The sequence below is a fragment of the Polypterus senegalus genome, chromosome 9, assembly GCF_016835505.1.
Source record: "Polypterus senegalus isolate Bchr_013 chromosome 9, ASM1683550v1, whole genome shotgun sequence".
In the NCBI taxonomy this organism is placed as follows: domain Eukaryota; kingdom Metazoa; phylum Chordata; class Cladistia; order Polypteriformes; family Polypteridae; genus Polypterus; species Polypterus senegalus.
In genome coordinates this window covers 30304149-30323008 of record NC_053162.1, presented here as the reverse complement: position 1 = coordinate 30323008, position 18860 = coordinate 30304149, and the positions used below count along the sequence as shown (strand labels likewise).

General features: G+C 37.0%; 1 protein-coding gene across 3 annotated transcripts in view; it reads left to right on the top strand.

The window, feature by feature from the left end:
• The window catches only part of LOC120535177 (collagen alpha-1(XXVII) chain B-like), a 391818-nt gene that overhangs the window by 236992 nt on the left and 135966 nt on the right, over window positions 1-18860 (top strand). For all 3 annotated transcript variants that reach the window (XM_039762832.1, XM_039762833.1, XM_039762834.1), the window contains exons 14-15: window positions 12124-12168; window positions 14078-14131. In XM_039762832.1, the coding sequence (XP_039618766.1) occupies window positions 12124-12168; window positions 14078-14131 (99 nt within the window). The remainder of the gene's footprint in view (window positions 1-12123; window positions 12169-14077; window positions 14132-18860) is intronic.

The following is an 18860-nucleotide window of genomic DNA, read 5'->3' as shown; positions in this document are numbered from 1 at the left end:
AGGGAGCAAATACTTTTTCATAGCACTTTATCTAACTGTCTATCCTATAGCCACAATCTGGCCTGTTTAAACAAGGCACACATTTTCATTTAGTTTTATAAATATTACCGTAACTTCAGTTTACTTTAGTGATAACCATACTCTGTGGATGTCATTCTAAGAGAGACCCTTTGGGGTGAAGTGGTTTCAGTTCATGAATGTGTGCCCAAAGTGCCTTCAAGAATTGAGCAATATAAACTAGTCAACCAAAGTCCGTAAGGAATGTTTCAAGCACCTGACACCTCAAAGAATTTGGACTGTTTTAGAGGCAAACGAGGATCCTGCCCTGTACTGAATTTAAGGAAGTAATAAAGTTAGTGAGTGCAAAATATGCATTAGAACTAAAGACACATCCTAAGGGACTGCCATATGCGTTAAAAAAAAGAAAAACGTTTGAGGAGCACATTAGCTGACCATGAAAATATTATGAAATTACTTCTGTGTTGAACATACAGTAGATTCATTGTATGTTGTGCCATCACTGCTGAATTAAGCATGTTATGATCCTCGCTATGGACAGCCCTCCAAGTATGTACTGTAGTGCTGATTCAAGGCATCCCAGGCTCTGTGAGTAATAGTTAGTCATAGTGATAGCAACTCGGGAAATGCAGAGAGAGATAAAGAACTCTTGAGTATTTGAAGTATTTTTTGTCTCAAGGAGGCACGGTGGTGCAGTGGTTAGCACAGCTGTCTCACATCCTAGTTGTCTCCAGCATAGTTAGCAGATGCTTCCCTAGCCCTCAGGGACACTTAAAATACCATTCCACTAATGTAATTCACTCAAAATTTGTTTCGTTTTCTCCATTATTGACTTTAAGCATTTTTCCAGGTTCACCAAAAGTCTAAAAATGTTTGCATTTTTGCCAAGCAAGAAGCAAAGCAAATTCATGGAAGTGAGGAATTCACCCCTCTAAACAGTTAAGGTTAGGGTTTGTTTAGATATTTGCAGTGACACAGCAAATTTATTTGTATTTTTGTATGCTTTTTCCACATTAAGGTCTCTCTATTAACAGCTCTCTCTCTTCTGCATTATAAGAAGCCTTTGGCTTTCTTTAGTATGATTGTGATTGTGGAGGGATGCCAGCAGGCATTCTCCTGTTACATTGTAAAGACACAATCCTTTGTTCCAGGGATCCAAGATGGCTGTGACTGCATAATGCGATGGGGTTTACTATGTAAGTCAGCCACTTTCCCCTACAATTTAAGTACCCTGGAATAATGATAAGATTGTAGTTTCTTTAATCTGCAGTCTTGATCTGGTATTTCTAACTGAATTTTTCCAACTTTCACTGCATTTGCACATTATTTTTTTTTCTAGTTTTTGAGCACATATTTTTTGTGTACCTGTTTAATCCTTTGTTGATTTTTTCCTTTTTCATTATTTTTTGCTTTTTTGTTTACAAGCTAGTTAATATTTGCCAAGCAATAAGAAATGTCTACATAAGTACACTCGAGCAAAGCAAACCTTTTACTTTTAGTTTTAATTTTAATTCTGTGATCTTGTTTTTAGTGACATTCAGTAGATCTCGATTTAACTGATCATCTGTGGCTTGTGATAGACAGAAATATTCAGAATTGAGATCTACCACCAGCTAATTTGCAAAAAAGTAGAACATACTGGCAGACATCTGTCAGCAATACTGGTCAGTATTTAGACACCTTATTGCGTCCATTCCTCAATGAATTTCAGGATATTCTGCAGAAAAATGTCATCTAATAGAGAAGCCTCTTACAGTACGTATATGTGCACCAGGATGAGTGTCCACTTCAGTTCAATCTGATACAGTAATCCCTCGCTATATCGCGCTTCGACTTTCGCGGCTTCACTCCATCGCGGATTTTAAATGTAAGCATATCTAAATATATATCACAGATTTTTCGCTGGTTTGCAGATTTCTGCGGACAGTGGGCCTTTTAATTTATGGTACATGCTTCTTCAGTTGGTTTGCCCAGTTGATTTCATACAAGGGACGCTATTGGCGGATGGCTGAGAAGCTACCCAATCAGAGCATGTATTACATATTAACTAAAACTCCTCAATGATATACGATATGCTTCCCGTGCGGGGCTTCGCATACTTCAAAGCTCTAACAGCACCTATTGATTTTTGATTGTTTGCTTTTCTCTGTCTCTCTCACTCTCTCAGACATTCTATGCTCCTGACTGAGGGGCTGTTCACAGCACACTGGCCTAGAGGATACGGACGCTCCTCTAAAAAATGTTGAAAGACTACCTTCACATTGATCCCTTCCTTGCGGCCGCTTTATCACAATGCTTCCATTTAAAAGCCCAACAGCCCTATTGATTTTTGATTGTTTGCTTTTCTCTCTCTTTCTCTCTGACATTCTCCGCTCCTGACGCGCTCCTTGAAGAGGAAGATATGTTTGCATTCCTTTAATTGTGAGAAAGAACTGTCATCTCTGTCTTGTCATGGAGCACAGTTTAAACTTTTGACTAAAGGATCTTATTTCATGTCTAGAGGGCTCTAATAATGTTAAAAAACGTATTTAGAAGGTCGTAAACAGGTTTTCTATGCTCTAACTGCGAAAATATTAGATTTATAAATAAAGAATCCTACTTCGTGGAAATTCATTTATCGCGGTAGAGTCTGGAATGGATTAACCGCGATAAACGAGGGTTTACTGTAGATCTAGGAATCAAGATGAAAATGCTTTATTTTCAAACCCAATATTTCACAAAATATGTTGAAAGCCCTTGATTTAAAAATGTGCACATTGATATACTACTGAATTACTGTAAATATAGGAGAAACTTAAAAATGAATTTTTTTTTATTCTATTAACCAACAAAATACTACTATCTATGCAAGCTGTGCATCATGCTTAAGTTAAATATTTCTCATTATTGAAGGATACGAAGTACCAAAGTATGAAAAAAATATGAAGTAATAACAATGTAGCTGACATTAGTATTTTTTGTGACCGCTCTGTTCAGAATGCAGTACCTTCTGGGTGATCAGTAACTTTTAATGATCTACTGTATATGAGCAATAAAGGCACTTCCAAAAGGTATTTCATATGTTTTAAGAAAATTGTAAATTAAAATTAATTTAAGTTTTATATTCTACATTTATTAGTTTTACAATAACAGTGTAAGCAAATGTTTTAATCTTGAATAAAAATGTGCAAATACAGATTTGCTTATTTTACTTTATCTCTGTGAGAACCTAACTATGCAGTTCATAAACTATTTCACACCCCTCAACAGTATGCTTATATTTACTGTAAATCTCTTCATCAAAAAATCTAATACAGAAATGTAAATAAAATCAGAATGTGAGGATTTGCAAATTGTGTGAATTTTATATTTAATTAAAAATGGTTCAAAGATAAAATATCAAATGTTGAAACTAAACAAGTTGTTTTTGAAGTATACAGTATATGGTCATTTTGAACTTGATGCCAGCAACACATTTCAAAACCTTCAGGACAGGGTTATGTTTATCACTTTGTTGCATCGCTTCTTCTTTTAACAACACTCTGTAAATGTTTGGGAAGTGAAAAGACCAATTGTTATAGTTTTCAAAGTGAAATGTGGTGCTGTTCTTGCCTAATATAGGATTTCAGCTGCTCATCAGTTCAGGGTTTTCTTTGTTGTCTCTTTCGTTTCATATTGTGCCAAATGTTTTCAGTGAGGAAAGGTCTGGACTGCAAGCAAGCGAGTTTAGTACACGGACTATTTTAATACAGAGCCATGCTGTTATAATGCATGCAGAATGTGGTTTTGCATTGTTTTGCTGAATAAGCAAAGGTTTCCCTGAAAAGATGTCATCTGGATGGCAGCATGTTTTCTTCCAAAGCCTGTATATATTGTTCAGATTTAATGATGCCTTCTCAGATGTGCAAGCTACCAATGCCATGTGCAGTAATGCAGTTACATACAGTACTATCACCGATGCTGGCGTATGTGTGCTGATAACAAGCCGGATGGTCCCTCATCTCTTTAGCCTAGAAGATGCAGCATTCATGATTTTCATGAATTTCAAATTTTGTTTCATCAGACTAAAGGGCAGTTTTCCATTTCCCCCAGTCCATCTTAAATGAGCTCAGGCACAGAAAAGGCAGCAGTGTTTGTGGACCTTTTTTTTTGGTCTTCTTCTTTGCATGGTAGAGTTTTAACTTGTACTTGTGGATGCAGCCATGAACTGTGTTCACAAAGAGTGGCTTTCTACAGGGTTCCTGAGCCTATGCAGTAATTCTTACTACAGGATCATATTCTGTTTTTAATGAAGTGCCCCAAGAGGGTCCAAAGGTCACAGCCATCCAATATTGGTTTTCAGCCTTGTACCTTGTGAACCGAGATCTCTCCAGATTCTTGAATTCTTTATTAATATTACAGTATATACCTTAGATGATGAAATCTCCAAATTCTTCTTCATTTTACGTTGAGGAACATTATTCTTAAGTTGTCCAAGCAATCTTTCACAGATTGGTAAACCCCTTCCCATTTTTACTTCTGGGAGACTCTGCCATCTCTGGTGGGGATGCTCCTTTTATCCCTAATCATGTTACTAACTAACTAACTTTTCCAGTCTTTTGTTGAAATGTGTTGCTGGCATCAAATTCAAAATGAGCACATATTTTTTGTAAAACAATACAATTTCTCAGTTTCAACACTTGAAGTGTTGTCTTTATTCTATTTTCAGTTAAATATGGGTTTAAGTGATTTGCAAATCATAGCATTCTATTTTTATTTACATTTTATATAACCACATTAAAAAAAAAAAAAACAGGATTGCATAAAATAAAGGACACCTAAGTAAACAACACATTTATTAAACATAATTCATTTATGTAATTATTAAATGTATCCCACACCAAGTGACACTGTGATGAAGGGGCCTTAGCTGCCTCGAAAGCTTGCATTTGTAATTTGTTTAGTTAGCCAATGAAAGGCGTCATTTCACCCTACTTTCTCCTGTATCAATCGATGGCTAACACGGTACAACACTCTACTACTGTGTAAAAAAAGTAACTGCTGTCCAAATACGTCAACCCAATTAAAGAGATAATAAGAGTCAGCTGACTGAACACACATACAAGCTTGATTAAAGTCACCTTGCTATACATATAATCCTTACTTATTTAAACCCATAAAATTAGAGTCAGGTTGCCAGTGCATAAATTCAATGAGCCATGACCAAGAAAATTCATGATATAATGCCGTGACCAAGGAAAATCAGTGAAGATATCAGAAAAACGTTATTTATATCAGTCTTTCTGAAAGGGACTACAAAACCATTTCTAAGGTTCCATAGTGTAAATTAATGGTGTAAAATGATTCAGGAAGTCACAAATGATCCTTAATAAACATCCAGAGAATTGCAGACTCCGTTTCACGAGTACACAATTAGAAAGGCTTTAGACACAGATAGGCTTCATGGAAGAGTAACAGTGCAGAAACCACTGCTAACTAAGAAGAACATGAAGGCTCGTCTATGATTTACTGACCGGTCTCCTTGTGTTTTGGGAGAATGTTTTTGAACGCATAATCAATAAATCTCAGCTGTTCACAGTAATAGCAGAATTCAAATATGGTGGTGGTAGTGTGATAATGTAAGGGTGCTTTGCTACTTCAAGACCTAGACAATTTGTTCTGATTGGAAAAGCTTTTATTTCAGCTCCGTATCAATTTTTTTATTTATTTTATTTCAAGAAAATAACATTGCATATGATCAAGAAAATCTTATACAACTTATGGCATAATAGTAAACTATAAAAGAAAAACTCAGAAAGTTTTTTCTTATTAAAAAAACAATTAATTCAGCTTAGTATCAGAAAATGTTTAATGAGAATATCTGCTTATCTGCCTTTAGAATAAAGTATATTTTTTGCATTCAGCAAGATTATGATGGAAAACACAAAATCTACATCAGAATGTCTGAAAAGAAGCAGTTAAAATTTTGGCATGGCTAATCAATGTCACCACCCTAACTGAAAAAAGTTCTTTAAGACCTAAAACAAATGGTTTATGGTTGAAAATGTTGTTAATGTTTCTGGATTAAAGCAGTTCTGCAGGAACTGGTTATATCCTGTGGAGCATTGCCCGGACACAGACAGGCAGACATCGATAGTTCACCCAACACATGTTTATTGTACGTTCTATTTACAAATAAGTGACACACACAATCCCAGTACTCCCCCAAAGTCCAGGCCTTTCTCTCGATGCCTTTCTCTCAGGTCCGCCTCCACTCCTCTCCTTCCGAGCTCCGTCTCTCTTCCTCCCGATTCCAGCCAACGAATGCAGGGAGGTGTCCCGTTTTATACACACCTGGATGTGCTCCAGGTGCCTCCTGATTAGCTTCCGATGGCACTCCTCAGTGTGGCTGAAGTACCGGCTCCGCACCCGGAAGCACTCTGGGTGTCCCTGGTCGTCGTCCCCCCAGCATTTCCGGGTGTGGTGGAAGTTCTAAGGGCAAGGGCTCTCCAGGCATCAGGGTGCCCCCTGGTGGTGACCACTGGCCCCTATAGGGTTGAGCTTCTATGCTGTGTTCCCATGGTCCCCAAAGCCACCAGGGCGGTCGCCCCCTCGAGGTCTGGAGGAGGCACAATCCGTCCTCCAGTCCTTCTGGGCATCCCGGCTGGGTGCCACCCCCAGCTGCTTGCCACAATCCCTCCAAAGTCATGTGGAAGACTAACACTGAATTATAAGAAGTACTTGGTTACAGTCTGTGGTACAAACAGCTATTTAGTGTAAGAGGGCAGCTAATGTTTGCCACAGTTTCAGTTGTTGCTACATAACTATAAGCTCATTCAATAAATAGTATAAGTAATTATTATTTTTGTTATTTGTTCAATCCTTTTTATGGTCTCAGTCTAACCTTTTGAAGTAAGATAATGTGCCAGGTTATAAAGCACACATAATCTATTTCCACAAACATTATTGTGACTTTTTCGATGACGGTAACTTTTTTTTGACAGAATGGGGATTAAAGAAAAGCATGTATTAAATGTATAGCATGCTGGCAACATAGTGGCTACACAGACTCGTGTTCTGTTCCCTGGCCCTGTCACTATTTCTTACGCTTTGTATGTTTTCCCCTATGATGCCCCAGTTGGACCATTTCCCAGGGCATTGATAGTCATAACTGAGGATGGATTAGGGGAAATGAGAGTACAAACCACAAGTGTTGTGCGAATTTCATAGTGCGTTTATTAAAAAGAAAGCAAACAGTGTTCAATTTGCAGTGCAGTTCAAAAAGCAGTCTCATCAGTAAACAATCAATAAAATAGCACCATAGTGGAAGGAAAGAAGGAATAAATAAATAGATAGTTCCAGTTAAATAAGTTAAAACCAAGAATAAAATCATACACGTAGCTAACATAATTATAAGTAATAAAATACATAAAGTTATAAGTAATGAGAGTCACTATAAGGAGGTTAAAAATAAATGTAACATGCAGGTTTTTCTTCCTGGAAGAGCACCCCTTATAGCATCACACACATTTTGAATGCTGGGCAAAGACTCAAGCAACTTTGAACTGAGCTACATTACCACATTGCCTTTGAACATCCCAATTCGATCTTACCCCTTCCATTCCAGTCGTGCCCTCAATCTACTGATACTCCTTCAAAGTAACACAACACTTCTGTATCATTGCCTATTAGCCACAGCTTCAGATCTGAAGGACCCCAGCTTTGTCCTTGGTCCACACAGTTTATCTTCCCCTTTTGCAGTGTTCACATCCTGCTCACTGCTTCCTCTGTTCAACCTTTTGTGGATACAGGTGCAATACTGTACATAATCCGCAAAGCACTACATGTCAGCATGACTTTACTACTGCAGTCCCACAACATTCATGAGGTCTGAGCCACACTACTCTTTATATGAATAACCTGCACCTACTCTGGTCTGCCACAGACCTAGACATCCTTCACCTCATGCCCATGCATTCATGACCTTTCTCTGGTTGCACTTTTTTTCTCACTTCCTAAAGACTGGGTACCAGTTATGATATAATGTGCTTTATTAAGGATAATCTTGTTACCCAGGGTTAATTCATGGTTTGTGTTATGATGTCGTCTTTTGTGGTTTGTTTTTTACATTTTCTCAAGCGGTATACTGTTTTCACTTGCTAGCATAGTTTTGAAGTATCGAGAATTTTGTTTTACTTTTTCTCTAATTAAAAGGGTAAGCTTTGGACCTCTTGGAGGTAGTAGCAAAGGAGAGGGTTAAAACAAAACTGAGTGTCATTATAAACAATGCTGCACATCCTTTATCAGACACATTAACACTGAGGTCTTTCTGCCAACAAATTATTCGGGAGAAGTGTGTCAAGAAATGCTGCACGGTCTTCTTTATTCCAACAGCAATATGTCTGCATTATGCCTTACTGCGACTATGACAGCCCAGTCAGAAGTCTTCTTAATTTTTTCAATTTCTTTGTTCAGTGGAAATGTGTGTGTGTGTATTTATTTAGTTAGTTATGTATGTACCTATTTAATTGGGGACAAATAAAGTTCTATCTGTATAATTTCCTATTATCATCTTGTTTTGAAACAATCATGATGCCATTTTGCAATTCTAAGAATGTCACTATTGTGAAGGCAGGTTGTTAACCCACAAATACAAATTGGGAGGGAATATTTCCCAGATGTTACACCATTATAACTCCAACTTGGCCACAATATATGAACCAACATTGTGTTACATATTTTGTTCAAGACTTTGGATAATTCTCAAAAAATTCTTGTGTAAACTGAGTCATTTTATAAAACCTTTTGACTAAGATTTTTTCCTTCTGGTATTGACTTTAATTTTGGTTTGCAATTTTTGGACTTTAACTATTCAGAGTAATGAACTTCCTGTTTTTGACCTTAACTATTCAGTGTAATGAACTTCCTGTTTTTGATCTAAATTGTTTACCAATTAGACTTTAATCTTCTGGTACACTAACGTTAGCCCTGATGGCCTGCAGCTTTCCATCAACTGATAGAACATCTTGTATACAATCTTCCCATGGTAGGTTTTGGCTCCTGCAGCCCAGAAATGAAAAAAGTAGGTTCCCGGAATAGATTTCTGCATAAAATACATTTTCATGTTACCTTTTATTACCTGTTTCACTCATCTCCTTAGACTCACACATAAAGTATCCATCCATCAGTTTCTTTGACCTTTTCATTACCATTTGAGTTCTGAGCTCCTGGAACCTTTCCCAGCAGCACTGGTCATAATAATCCTAGATGAGACATCAGTCTATAACCGAATATACTGACACACATGCACACACCCCTTGCTCAGGCCTTCACTAACATAAAGCCAACACAGAATTATGTATCAGCCTAATATTCACATTTTTTGCAACAGTAGATCACATTTATTCAGTTTTACACCTGATGTGATTAAACACATTTTAATTCAATACATTTCAACATGGAATCCCAGTAATAATGTTTGTGGTTGCCTTCTTATATGAATAATAAAGCCCATATTAGATTAATATTTTTTTTTCAAGTAACGTTTGCCATAAGCACTAAAAAGCTGCTTTTCAAATCTTCCACACAAATATTTTTTCAAAGTAAAGGAATAAAAGAATACATTAAAAATATTATCCATTTATTGTTCTAAGGCAACAACAATCTCATACAAGTAAGGTGGATTCAGATGCTCCAATAAAGCCACACTATTTGTGAATAACGTTAGCACTGCTTTCACGAGTCCCATACCAAATGGCATATAACAGAGACATATCATCTGGAGGGACCCACAGATACACAGACACTTGTTCTTTTATTAAGGTGGATGGTAAGCTCTATCTAATATTTTCTGTGATAGTAAATTAATTTGTCTTTTACACTCCACAGCAATATTTGTATGCCATCTAAGTCTCTTGAAAACCCATCTAGCAAATTCTGTTCACATTTTATATTCAACAGTAACAACAACTACAGCTTTGTCTGGATGAACCCATAGACCAACACTTTAAACATAAACTAAACATTCTGTAAAAGCCGTCCCATTGTTACTTATTAAGAATTTCTCTATATATCATATTTACATTTACATGTATTTGCCTGGCAGACATTTTTATCCAATGCGAGAGGTAAACATAATCGAGTAACATTAGGCTAGGGCCTGTTTGTTTAGCAAGTGTAATAGAACAGGAAACACACATGGATTGCCATAAGTGAAAAGATGTAATAATTACTAAACTTACTATCATAAGCTACAATTAGTAAGCAATAAAACTTAATCTAATAACAAATTCACCAACAATATAAAATATAACAGGGCAAGTTAGATAATCACAGAACAGATGGCTTTTAATTTGCTTCTTGAATACAATGAGGGAGTCAGCAGTACGGATGAAAGTGGGTAGCTCATTCCACCATCTAGGAGCTACACAGGAAAAGAGTCTGGTTGGAGATTTAATACCACACAGAGATGGCATCACCAGATGCTGTTCACTGGCAGACCTTTGTGGGCGAGATGGAGTATAGGGCTTCATAAGTATCTCCAAATACACAGGTGCTGTCAGATAAGGTCTGATCTAGCGGATGTTGTACAACATGAACCTGCATGAACGAAAAAACAGTAGAAATGTCAGAAAAAGATGGTTGCTCATCAATCATCACCCCAAGGTTGCGTACTGACTTTGAAGGTGTTAGTGACAGTGAGCCAAGTTGTCCAGAGATGGGAAGTTGAGCAGACTGGCTGACTGAGATCACACAAAGCTCAGTTTTTGCCAGGTTGAGCTGCAGATGGTGGTCCTCCATCCAGGTTGAGATATCAGTAACTCACACAGAGTCTCTTACTGATACCGTATTCTCTTCAGGAGGGAGCAACAGGTACAGTTGTGTGTCATCCGCATAGCACTGATAAGAGAAACCATGGGATTGGATTATGGAGAAAAATAAGGAATATACAGAGTGATAAGTAGAGGACCCAGCACCAGTCCTTGGGGTACACATATGCATATCTGGTGCACCCTTGAGATCTCCCTCACCAGGACCTGGAACTGCTTGAGATGAAGGATTTAAACCATCTGAGAGCAGTCCCAATGATGCCAAGGTCAGAGAAGGTGGCAAAAAGGATGTTGTGGTTGGCAAAGGAGAGGTTTAGAAGGATCAGAACTGATGACATGTTAGTAACTCTAGCAAGTCATAGCTTATCGACCCCAGTCAGTAGAGCCGTCTCAAGCGAGCAGTTCCTCCTGAAGCTAGGCTGGTTGGAGACCTGGTTAGAAACCACAGGCTTAGGTGTTTTGGAAAGAAAGGAAAAGAGAGAGACAGGCCTGTTATTATTAACTTGGAATAGATTGAGTGTTGTTTCGTCTTTGTTTTTTTTTTAACCTTTTTTAAGGTACTGGCTTTCCTCTTAATTCCTGTGTTTAAAGTAATATTGCTGGAATGCACACATCAATGCATAATTAAGGTAAACCCCATCATATACAGTATCCATGTGAGAGCTGTTATTAGACTTTTTGCTTTGCAGTTTGTCCAGTCTAATTTGACCTGTTATCCTCGTAAATTACTTACAAGCAGAAGGGTATGGTTAAAGATTTTATCACTTTTCTTATCATTTTTCTAATTGCCAGTTTACTGTCATTGTCCTCTGATGGCTCTGATCATTCACAAGTTTACAACATACATGGCTACTGTAGATTTCATTGCTTGGCCTGGTTTGCTCTTTTAGAAATGCTTGAATTACATTTTCTTGGAAAGCAGTGTTTCTGGTTTTTCTGCAACTTTTTAACCACTTCCATTCCTTGCATAGCGCTGACAAGGAGAGACCCTAAATGTATCCACCATTTATCTCTGTTAACTGAAATGTTTCTTTTATCCTAGCCTGCTCCTGGTGTGGGAGCAAGTCAGCCTCTCACATAACTGACTTGCTACAGCAGAACAACAAGTGGCTCTCTGTATTCATCTAGGTTTCTTTTCATTGGCAAATGTTCTGGAGATGGGAGCTGCAGATTATATAAGGCACCAAGGGACCAAACAAGCAGTCAATTCCCCCTTTTTTCACCTCCCTCTAATCTTCCTCTCAACACTATGCTGCCTTTCAGAATGAACTGGCTTAAAAAGAAGTCAATAACCTGAGAAAGTTGTTTTCCATTTTAGGGAGATTTAGGATCCCCTGGTCCTCCTGGAGTACCTGGACTCATTGTAAGTAGATATTAGTTTTTTCTGAACAGTCGTTTTCATAAACTAAGCAAAACTAATCAAAACCTCCATTCTGTGTGCCACCAAAACATGATATGTATAGTGTTTCATAATAAAGCAACTTGTGTATCTGTTATCATCTTTTGAAGCAGAAGATAAAATTGTGTACGTTTATTTCTTTTTTCACAAATAATTTTATGCTAGTTGTTTTTGTTTAATAAATGATGCAATTCAGAAATATTGAAATTTCTCCAAAAATCTAACCCTGTATATATCATAATATTCACACAGTACACGTTTTTAGTTACTTTGAATGGTAGGAATCATTCTTAAGCTATCCCTGAACCCAAATAATGCAGAGACATTCACAACTGTACAAAAAGAATGGCTTTATTAAAAAGAAAAAATATATAGAAAAGTAAAAGGTAAAAAACCAATAAAAAAATAACATCTTTACATCCATAAATCCTAACAAAACAGATGTCTTCTTGCCCCCAGTTCACCAGTTACAGTGTTTGGCCCACTTCCTTTCTCTGTCTTTGTCTATAGATTTCCTCAGGCTCATTTCCTCAATCTTGCTGTCCTTCCCCAGATCTCACATCCTCCAGCCCTTTCAGCCCTTGCACATCACCTAACTCCTTACTTCAAGCTCAACCATCTTTTGACTCAAAGGAGCACTTCCTGCACAAGCTCCTACTCCATACCTGTCTATGTCCTAAGATCCAGCTTTCATCATCAAGGTCCAGTATGCCTGGATTCATCTCACTCTTGCCTGTCACCTGGTACTTTACCTGATCCTCATCCTTCAGTGTTTGAGGTGTTTAGCCCACATGTAAGCTTCACTGGCTTTTTCAAACTGGGCCCACACAGGCTATGTGGATCATCTGGCCATCAACTGTTCACCAGAAAACCACCATACCCACCATCCAGTGAAAGACACAATACTAAGAAGACTTAATAAAATGTTTTTTTTTTTTTTATATTTGAATTTTTTGAATTTGAAATGATTTTGTGGAGGTGTGTCTATGACAAAAGTGGGACTATTATTCTCTTAGTAAGTAGAATACAGACAATGAATAAGAGAGCCTGCAATTAGCACATACATATATATAAGAGAGAGAATTAAAATAAAATTGAGTACCATTATGAACATTACTGCACCTCCTTTCTCTGACACACTAACACTGCGGATTTGTCAGCCAACAAATCATTTGGCAGAATTGTGTCAAGAAACGCTATTTGGGTCCTTGATACCAAAAGTAATACACCTGCATAATGTGTCACTGTGACTGTGACAGCCAAGTCGGAAGTTTTCTTTCTTTTCAAATTTTCTTCCATTTTGTTCATTCTGGTGGGTGTTCAGACCATTATGTGTGTGTGTTTATTTATTTGTTTGTTTGTTTATTTAAATATCTTCTGTAAAAAGCCAGATTTCCTCCTGGGGACAAATAAAATAAAGTTCCATCGACCTCATAGGAAATTAATATAAGGCCATATATTTTATTTTCCTGTTTATTGGCTTCATTGCTTTATATGCATCATAGCACAAACTTTTTTTTATGAAAGCTGTCCACGGAGTAGTTGATACTGCCTTTAAGGAACAAATAAAAAAGATACTTTTGACAGAATTGCACCTTCTCAAATTGCATACTTAAGCACTCACTAATACAGTAGTTTAGTATCTTTCCAGTTCACCTGCCATGGTATTTATTTTATTTCCTAACACTGTCCATTCGTTTTGCAATAATTTAGCTTGTGGTAAAATATGTTTATGAATAAAAACATTTGGAAACAAAGAGTACTTACTGTACTGCTTACTGATGGTCCTATTAAATGTCCTATTGATCTTTCTGTGTATAATACATTCTTGTTAAATTGATTAGTCCCTTTTTTTCTTCTTTTCCACTGCTAGGGTGATATGGGGCCTATTGGACAAATGGGAATCCCAGGACCACATGGACTGAAGGTAGGTGAAAACAGAGTTAATATAATCACATCCATTTACTAGGATTAAGTGGCTTGAACTAGAGGATGGATGAATTTGATATGATAGATAGATAGATAGATAGATAGATAGATAGATAGATAGATAGATAGATAGATAGATAGATAGATAGATAGATAGATAGATAGATAGATAGATAGATAGATAGATAGATAGATAGTATGGAACGAGCCCCAGACACAGACAGGCAGACATGTTGTAGATCACCACCACACGTTTATTTGCACTAATATATACAAAGTCAACCGTGCACCACAAACCCCCAAGACTCCCCAAAGTCCAGGCCTCACACTGCCTCTTTTCTTCAGGCTGCCTCCACTCTCTCCAAGTAGCTCAGTCCTTCTCCTCACCCGACTCCAGCCCAGAATGAAGGGAGGCGGCCCCTTTTATAATCATCCGGATGTGCTCTAAGTGTTTCCCGGCAATCTTCCACCGACATGCCCCAGTGTGGCGGAAGTGCCGGCTGCATCTCTGGAAGCATTTCGGGTGTCCCTGCTCTTCTTCCCCCCAGCAATTCCGGGTGTGATGGAAGTGATGAGGTCCAGGGTCCCAGTGGCTTTGGGGCGCCCCCTGGCGGTGACCATGGGCCCCTACAGTATTGAGCTTCAAAGCCCTGTACCTGTGGCCACCAAAGCAACCAGGGCAGTCGCCCCCTCGTGATCTGAGGGAGGAGAAAGCCCTCCTCCAGTCCTCTGAGGCGTCTGGGCTGGGTCGCCCCCCCAGCCATCACCGACAATAGATAGATAGATAGATAGATAGATAGATAGATAGATAGATAGATAGATAGATAGATAGATAGATAGATAGATAGATAGATAATGAAAGGCACCATATTAGATAGATAGATAGATAGATAGATAGATAGATAGATAGATAGATAGATAGATAGATAGATAGATAGATAGATATGAAAGGCACTATATAATAAATAGATAGATAGATAGATAGATAGATAGATAGATAGATAGATAGATAGATAGATAGATAGATAGATAGACAGAATTCTTTATTGTCATTATGCATACACATAGCAAACTTTTTTGTCTGCTGGTACGTGTTTTTATGTTTCTGTACTGCTTTCCCAAAGGCAGTGGTACAAACAGTCAATTTCCTGAATGGGAATAAAATTAACACCAACAGCGCATGGCACATTTTATTACAACATACAGATAACTCTTGTTTGCAACAAGTAAAAATGAAAGGAATTGAAAGTTCAGTTTGTATTGTTATATATTACAACCTTAAAGAGTTAAATGGGAAGTTAGGTTGGGCTAAAAAGATGAAGTAAATTGAATAGCACAGTTTTTTAATTTGTGTGGTGATACTCATCGTTTTTCAATTACTCCCATCTACTGTACTATAATTTAAGTGTTTGCTGCTATTATATTTTTAGCAAATCTGTTTCTGTTCTGAACATTATGTTTTTGTTAGAGGAGTTTATTTTTTAAATTTCTGAAAAAAATGACAACCAGGAAGCCAAAAAAATTTCAGTGATTTATAATTTTTAAACATATGTATCCTTGTATTCCAAAAGCTCTCCAGATTCCATGAGGTTGCATACACATTTTGAAATTAGTCACTTTATTGGGAAATATTCATTGTTGACCGAAGTTCACTACTGCTTGTTTGTTGACTTGCCCATTCTAAAACTTTAAAAACTGTCAAGTACAAGGTTTATCAGACAAATGTATAAGACATCTAAATACTCAGTAACTAGAGTGTCATGACATATTTGTTGCACCTCATTGTGCCCAGTTCCACACCACATCAACCTTTACTGCCCCACTTTTTGCCAGTTCTCTTTATAACCGATTCATATATGATGATTTAATTCAGTGGGTGGGTTAAGAGGATTTTATATTTTGTTTTTAAAACTAATGTATGTGCATAAAATGTCTGCACACACTTTTATAAAGACTAAAATCAAGCAAAATCATTTTAAAGTCTTTTGTATATTTGATAATATTTAAATGAAAAACACAGGGAATTAATAATTAAAAATAATTATAATAGAAACCTTTAATGCTTTGGATAAATGCACTTGTACATCTTTTATAGTAGAAATTGTAATTGTTGTCAGATTTAATTAGGCAAAGTGCCCTCACCTGACATCAACCTTTGTGGTGCTGATTGTAAAATGAACTCTTACTTTTGGATATCTATTAAGGTTTCTTGATTTCACATTGCAGAGAATTATTGTCCACATATTGTTTAATGACATACAAAATGTCTGTTACATTCTAATGGTTCCCCATTTTGTTGTGTGCATGTTTACAGTAAGATCCTATAAACTACAGAAATAACAGAAAGTAAATGGTGTTGTATATGTCATTAAACACTGTGAGGATGGAACATCTACGCTCTGCAATGTTCGGGTTGTCCCTCCAGAATTAATGAACATGCATGCAGGAATCTTACAAGGGAAGCTGTCAAAGGACCACTGGCAAACAAGGAGCTTCAAAAATTTATGACAGTAACGCCTGCTCCCTATTAAAACCATTTTGTGTAATCTCCACACATCTGGGCTATGAGGTATTTTGTCAAGATAGTAGACATTTCTCACAAAAATTAATATCCAAGCATATTTTAATATTGCTAAATGATACATTCAGATTCCCAAAACCATGTTTTATGGTCTAATGAGTCTTAAAGTCTTAATTTAATCAAATATTTTGGGCCGCAAAGCTACAACATCTCATCCCACAGTATCTGTATGGTGAACAATTTAGGAGACAGATGCATATATTTTCTACATTGTAAGTCAAAATAATAAATAATGTATAAAATAAATAAAGCATTAACTAGACAAAACAAAGACAGAACCTTGTAAAATCTCAAAATGATGCTAGCAAAAAATGAGACTGGCGGTTCATGCTTTTTCATTAAATCTCCTGTAAACCTTATCCATGCTTGGTAGTCTCATCAATTCTCTCAGAGTACCTGCTCTATTAAACTCATGCTTTTATATTCTAAAGATTTGAGGAGTAAAGGTATTGCATGGACTGGTGCAATCACATCACCGTCATGCATTGAAGTAAAGTGACTATACCTTCTAGAGATACTGCTCCTTGTCTTGACTGGTAAGTACAAGATGTAGGTTCGAATCTTAGAGTGGACCAGCACTTGGACCAGGTGTTGTGTAGACATATCACAGCATGTAGTAAAAGCTAAAGTTCTTTGCTTTTTTACTCAAATGTGGTTGAATTTAGTTTGAAGTGTTTCACAAAATATCCTATACATTTTACATAAAAAGAATATTGTTGTAGTGCTTATGAATAATACAAAGAAAAAGATGATCACAAGCGTGTTCTCCTACTTTAACAAACTGCTATACAGAGTCAAGACGGTAAGAGGTATAGTAATCCAAACTGAATTTATAAGAACTCTATAGGAGTTATCATATAAAAGGTTCCCTCAAACACAAGTATCTGGACTATTGTGCCGTTAAATCGAGTGTGAAGTGTCTTTAAGGGATACCTTCCATACACAGTATTGCAGCATACAGTGGCCCCAGGACCACGGTGCAATACATACATAAACACAAAACAAGTGCAAGACAAGTAAAGAGCTACACTATTCTATATAATCAATCAATAAATACATAAATTAATCAATTAAACTGCCACGAAGCAGATCTGTGTGGAGGAGGGCAGCACGGAGTTCAGAGAGCCAATGGGCAGAAGAATTGAATTGAATTCAGATTTGTTTTTATATCTACCTAAACATAAAATTTGCAACAAACTCTGATCTACCATATGTTTCTCTTGTGCAACATTGTGTATAACCAACAAGAGAAGATCATATCTGGTAAGTAAGTAGATGAGGGTATATAATGTTTTAGATGCTGATTTACATCTACAGTATGACTACTTTTCTGTGTGAGCAAGAACAGAATATATAATCTGCAAAAATATCTTGTTCTAGACCAGGGGTGGCAAACTCCAGTCCTGGAGTGCCGCAGTGGCTGCAGGTTTTCATTCTAACCATCTTCTTTATTAGTTTTTGCTGCTAATTAACTTCTTTTGCCTTAATTTGAATTAACTTGATTCAGGCCCTTTAGTTGTTTCTTCTTTTTTAATTAGCTGCCAAACAATAATGAGGTGCCACATGACCAGCTCACCCGTGCCCATCACACAATATATGAAAATAAAGAAAGGTGAAGGTCTCAGTAAGGTTGATCTCTCAGATCCCCAAAACATTTTGGCAATGTTCTTAGAAAAAACAGAAAATCGACAGGCATGGAAATGTCTGCTGTGTCAAAATGAGAGCAGCAACAAGCCATAGAATTAAATAATGAGTTTAATTAACAGCAAGAATTGGCTGGTTAGCGTGAAATTAATTGGAGTTTGAAGCCCCAGTTTAGCTGGTTAACATTTGATTTCTGTTTGGCTGTCATTTAATGAAGAAAATAATTAATTCAGAGCACTGAATTCTTAAAAACAGAGCTATTAAAATGAAGGGAAAAAGAAGTTAATTAGCAGAGAAAACTGGTCACTAATTAGAAAAGGGTTAGAATGAAAACCTGCAGCCACTGCGTTTGTCACCCCTGTTCTAGACAGTGAGAAATGAATACTGATTTATTGAATAATAAGTCACTTATCTAGTCCGGTTTATAAATCCTTTACTTTCTGAAATCAAAGTCAGATTTCTAAAACATAAAATGTGTTGTCACCCTATTGACCAACACAAA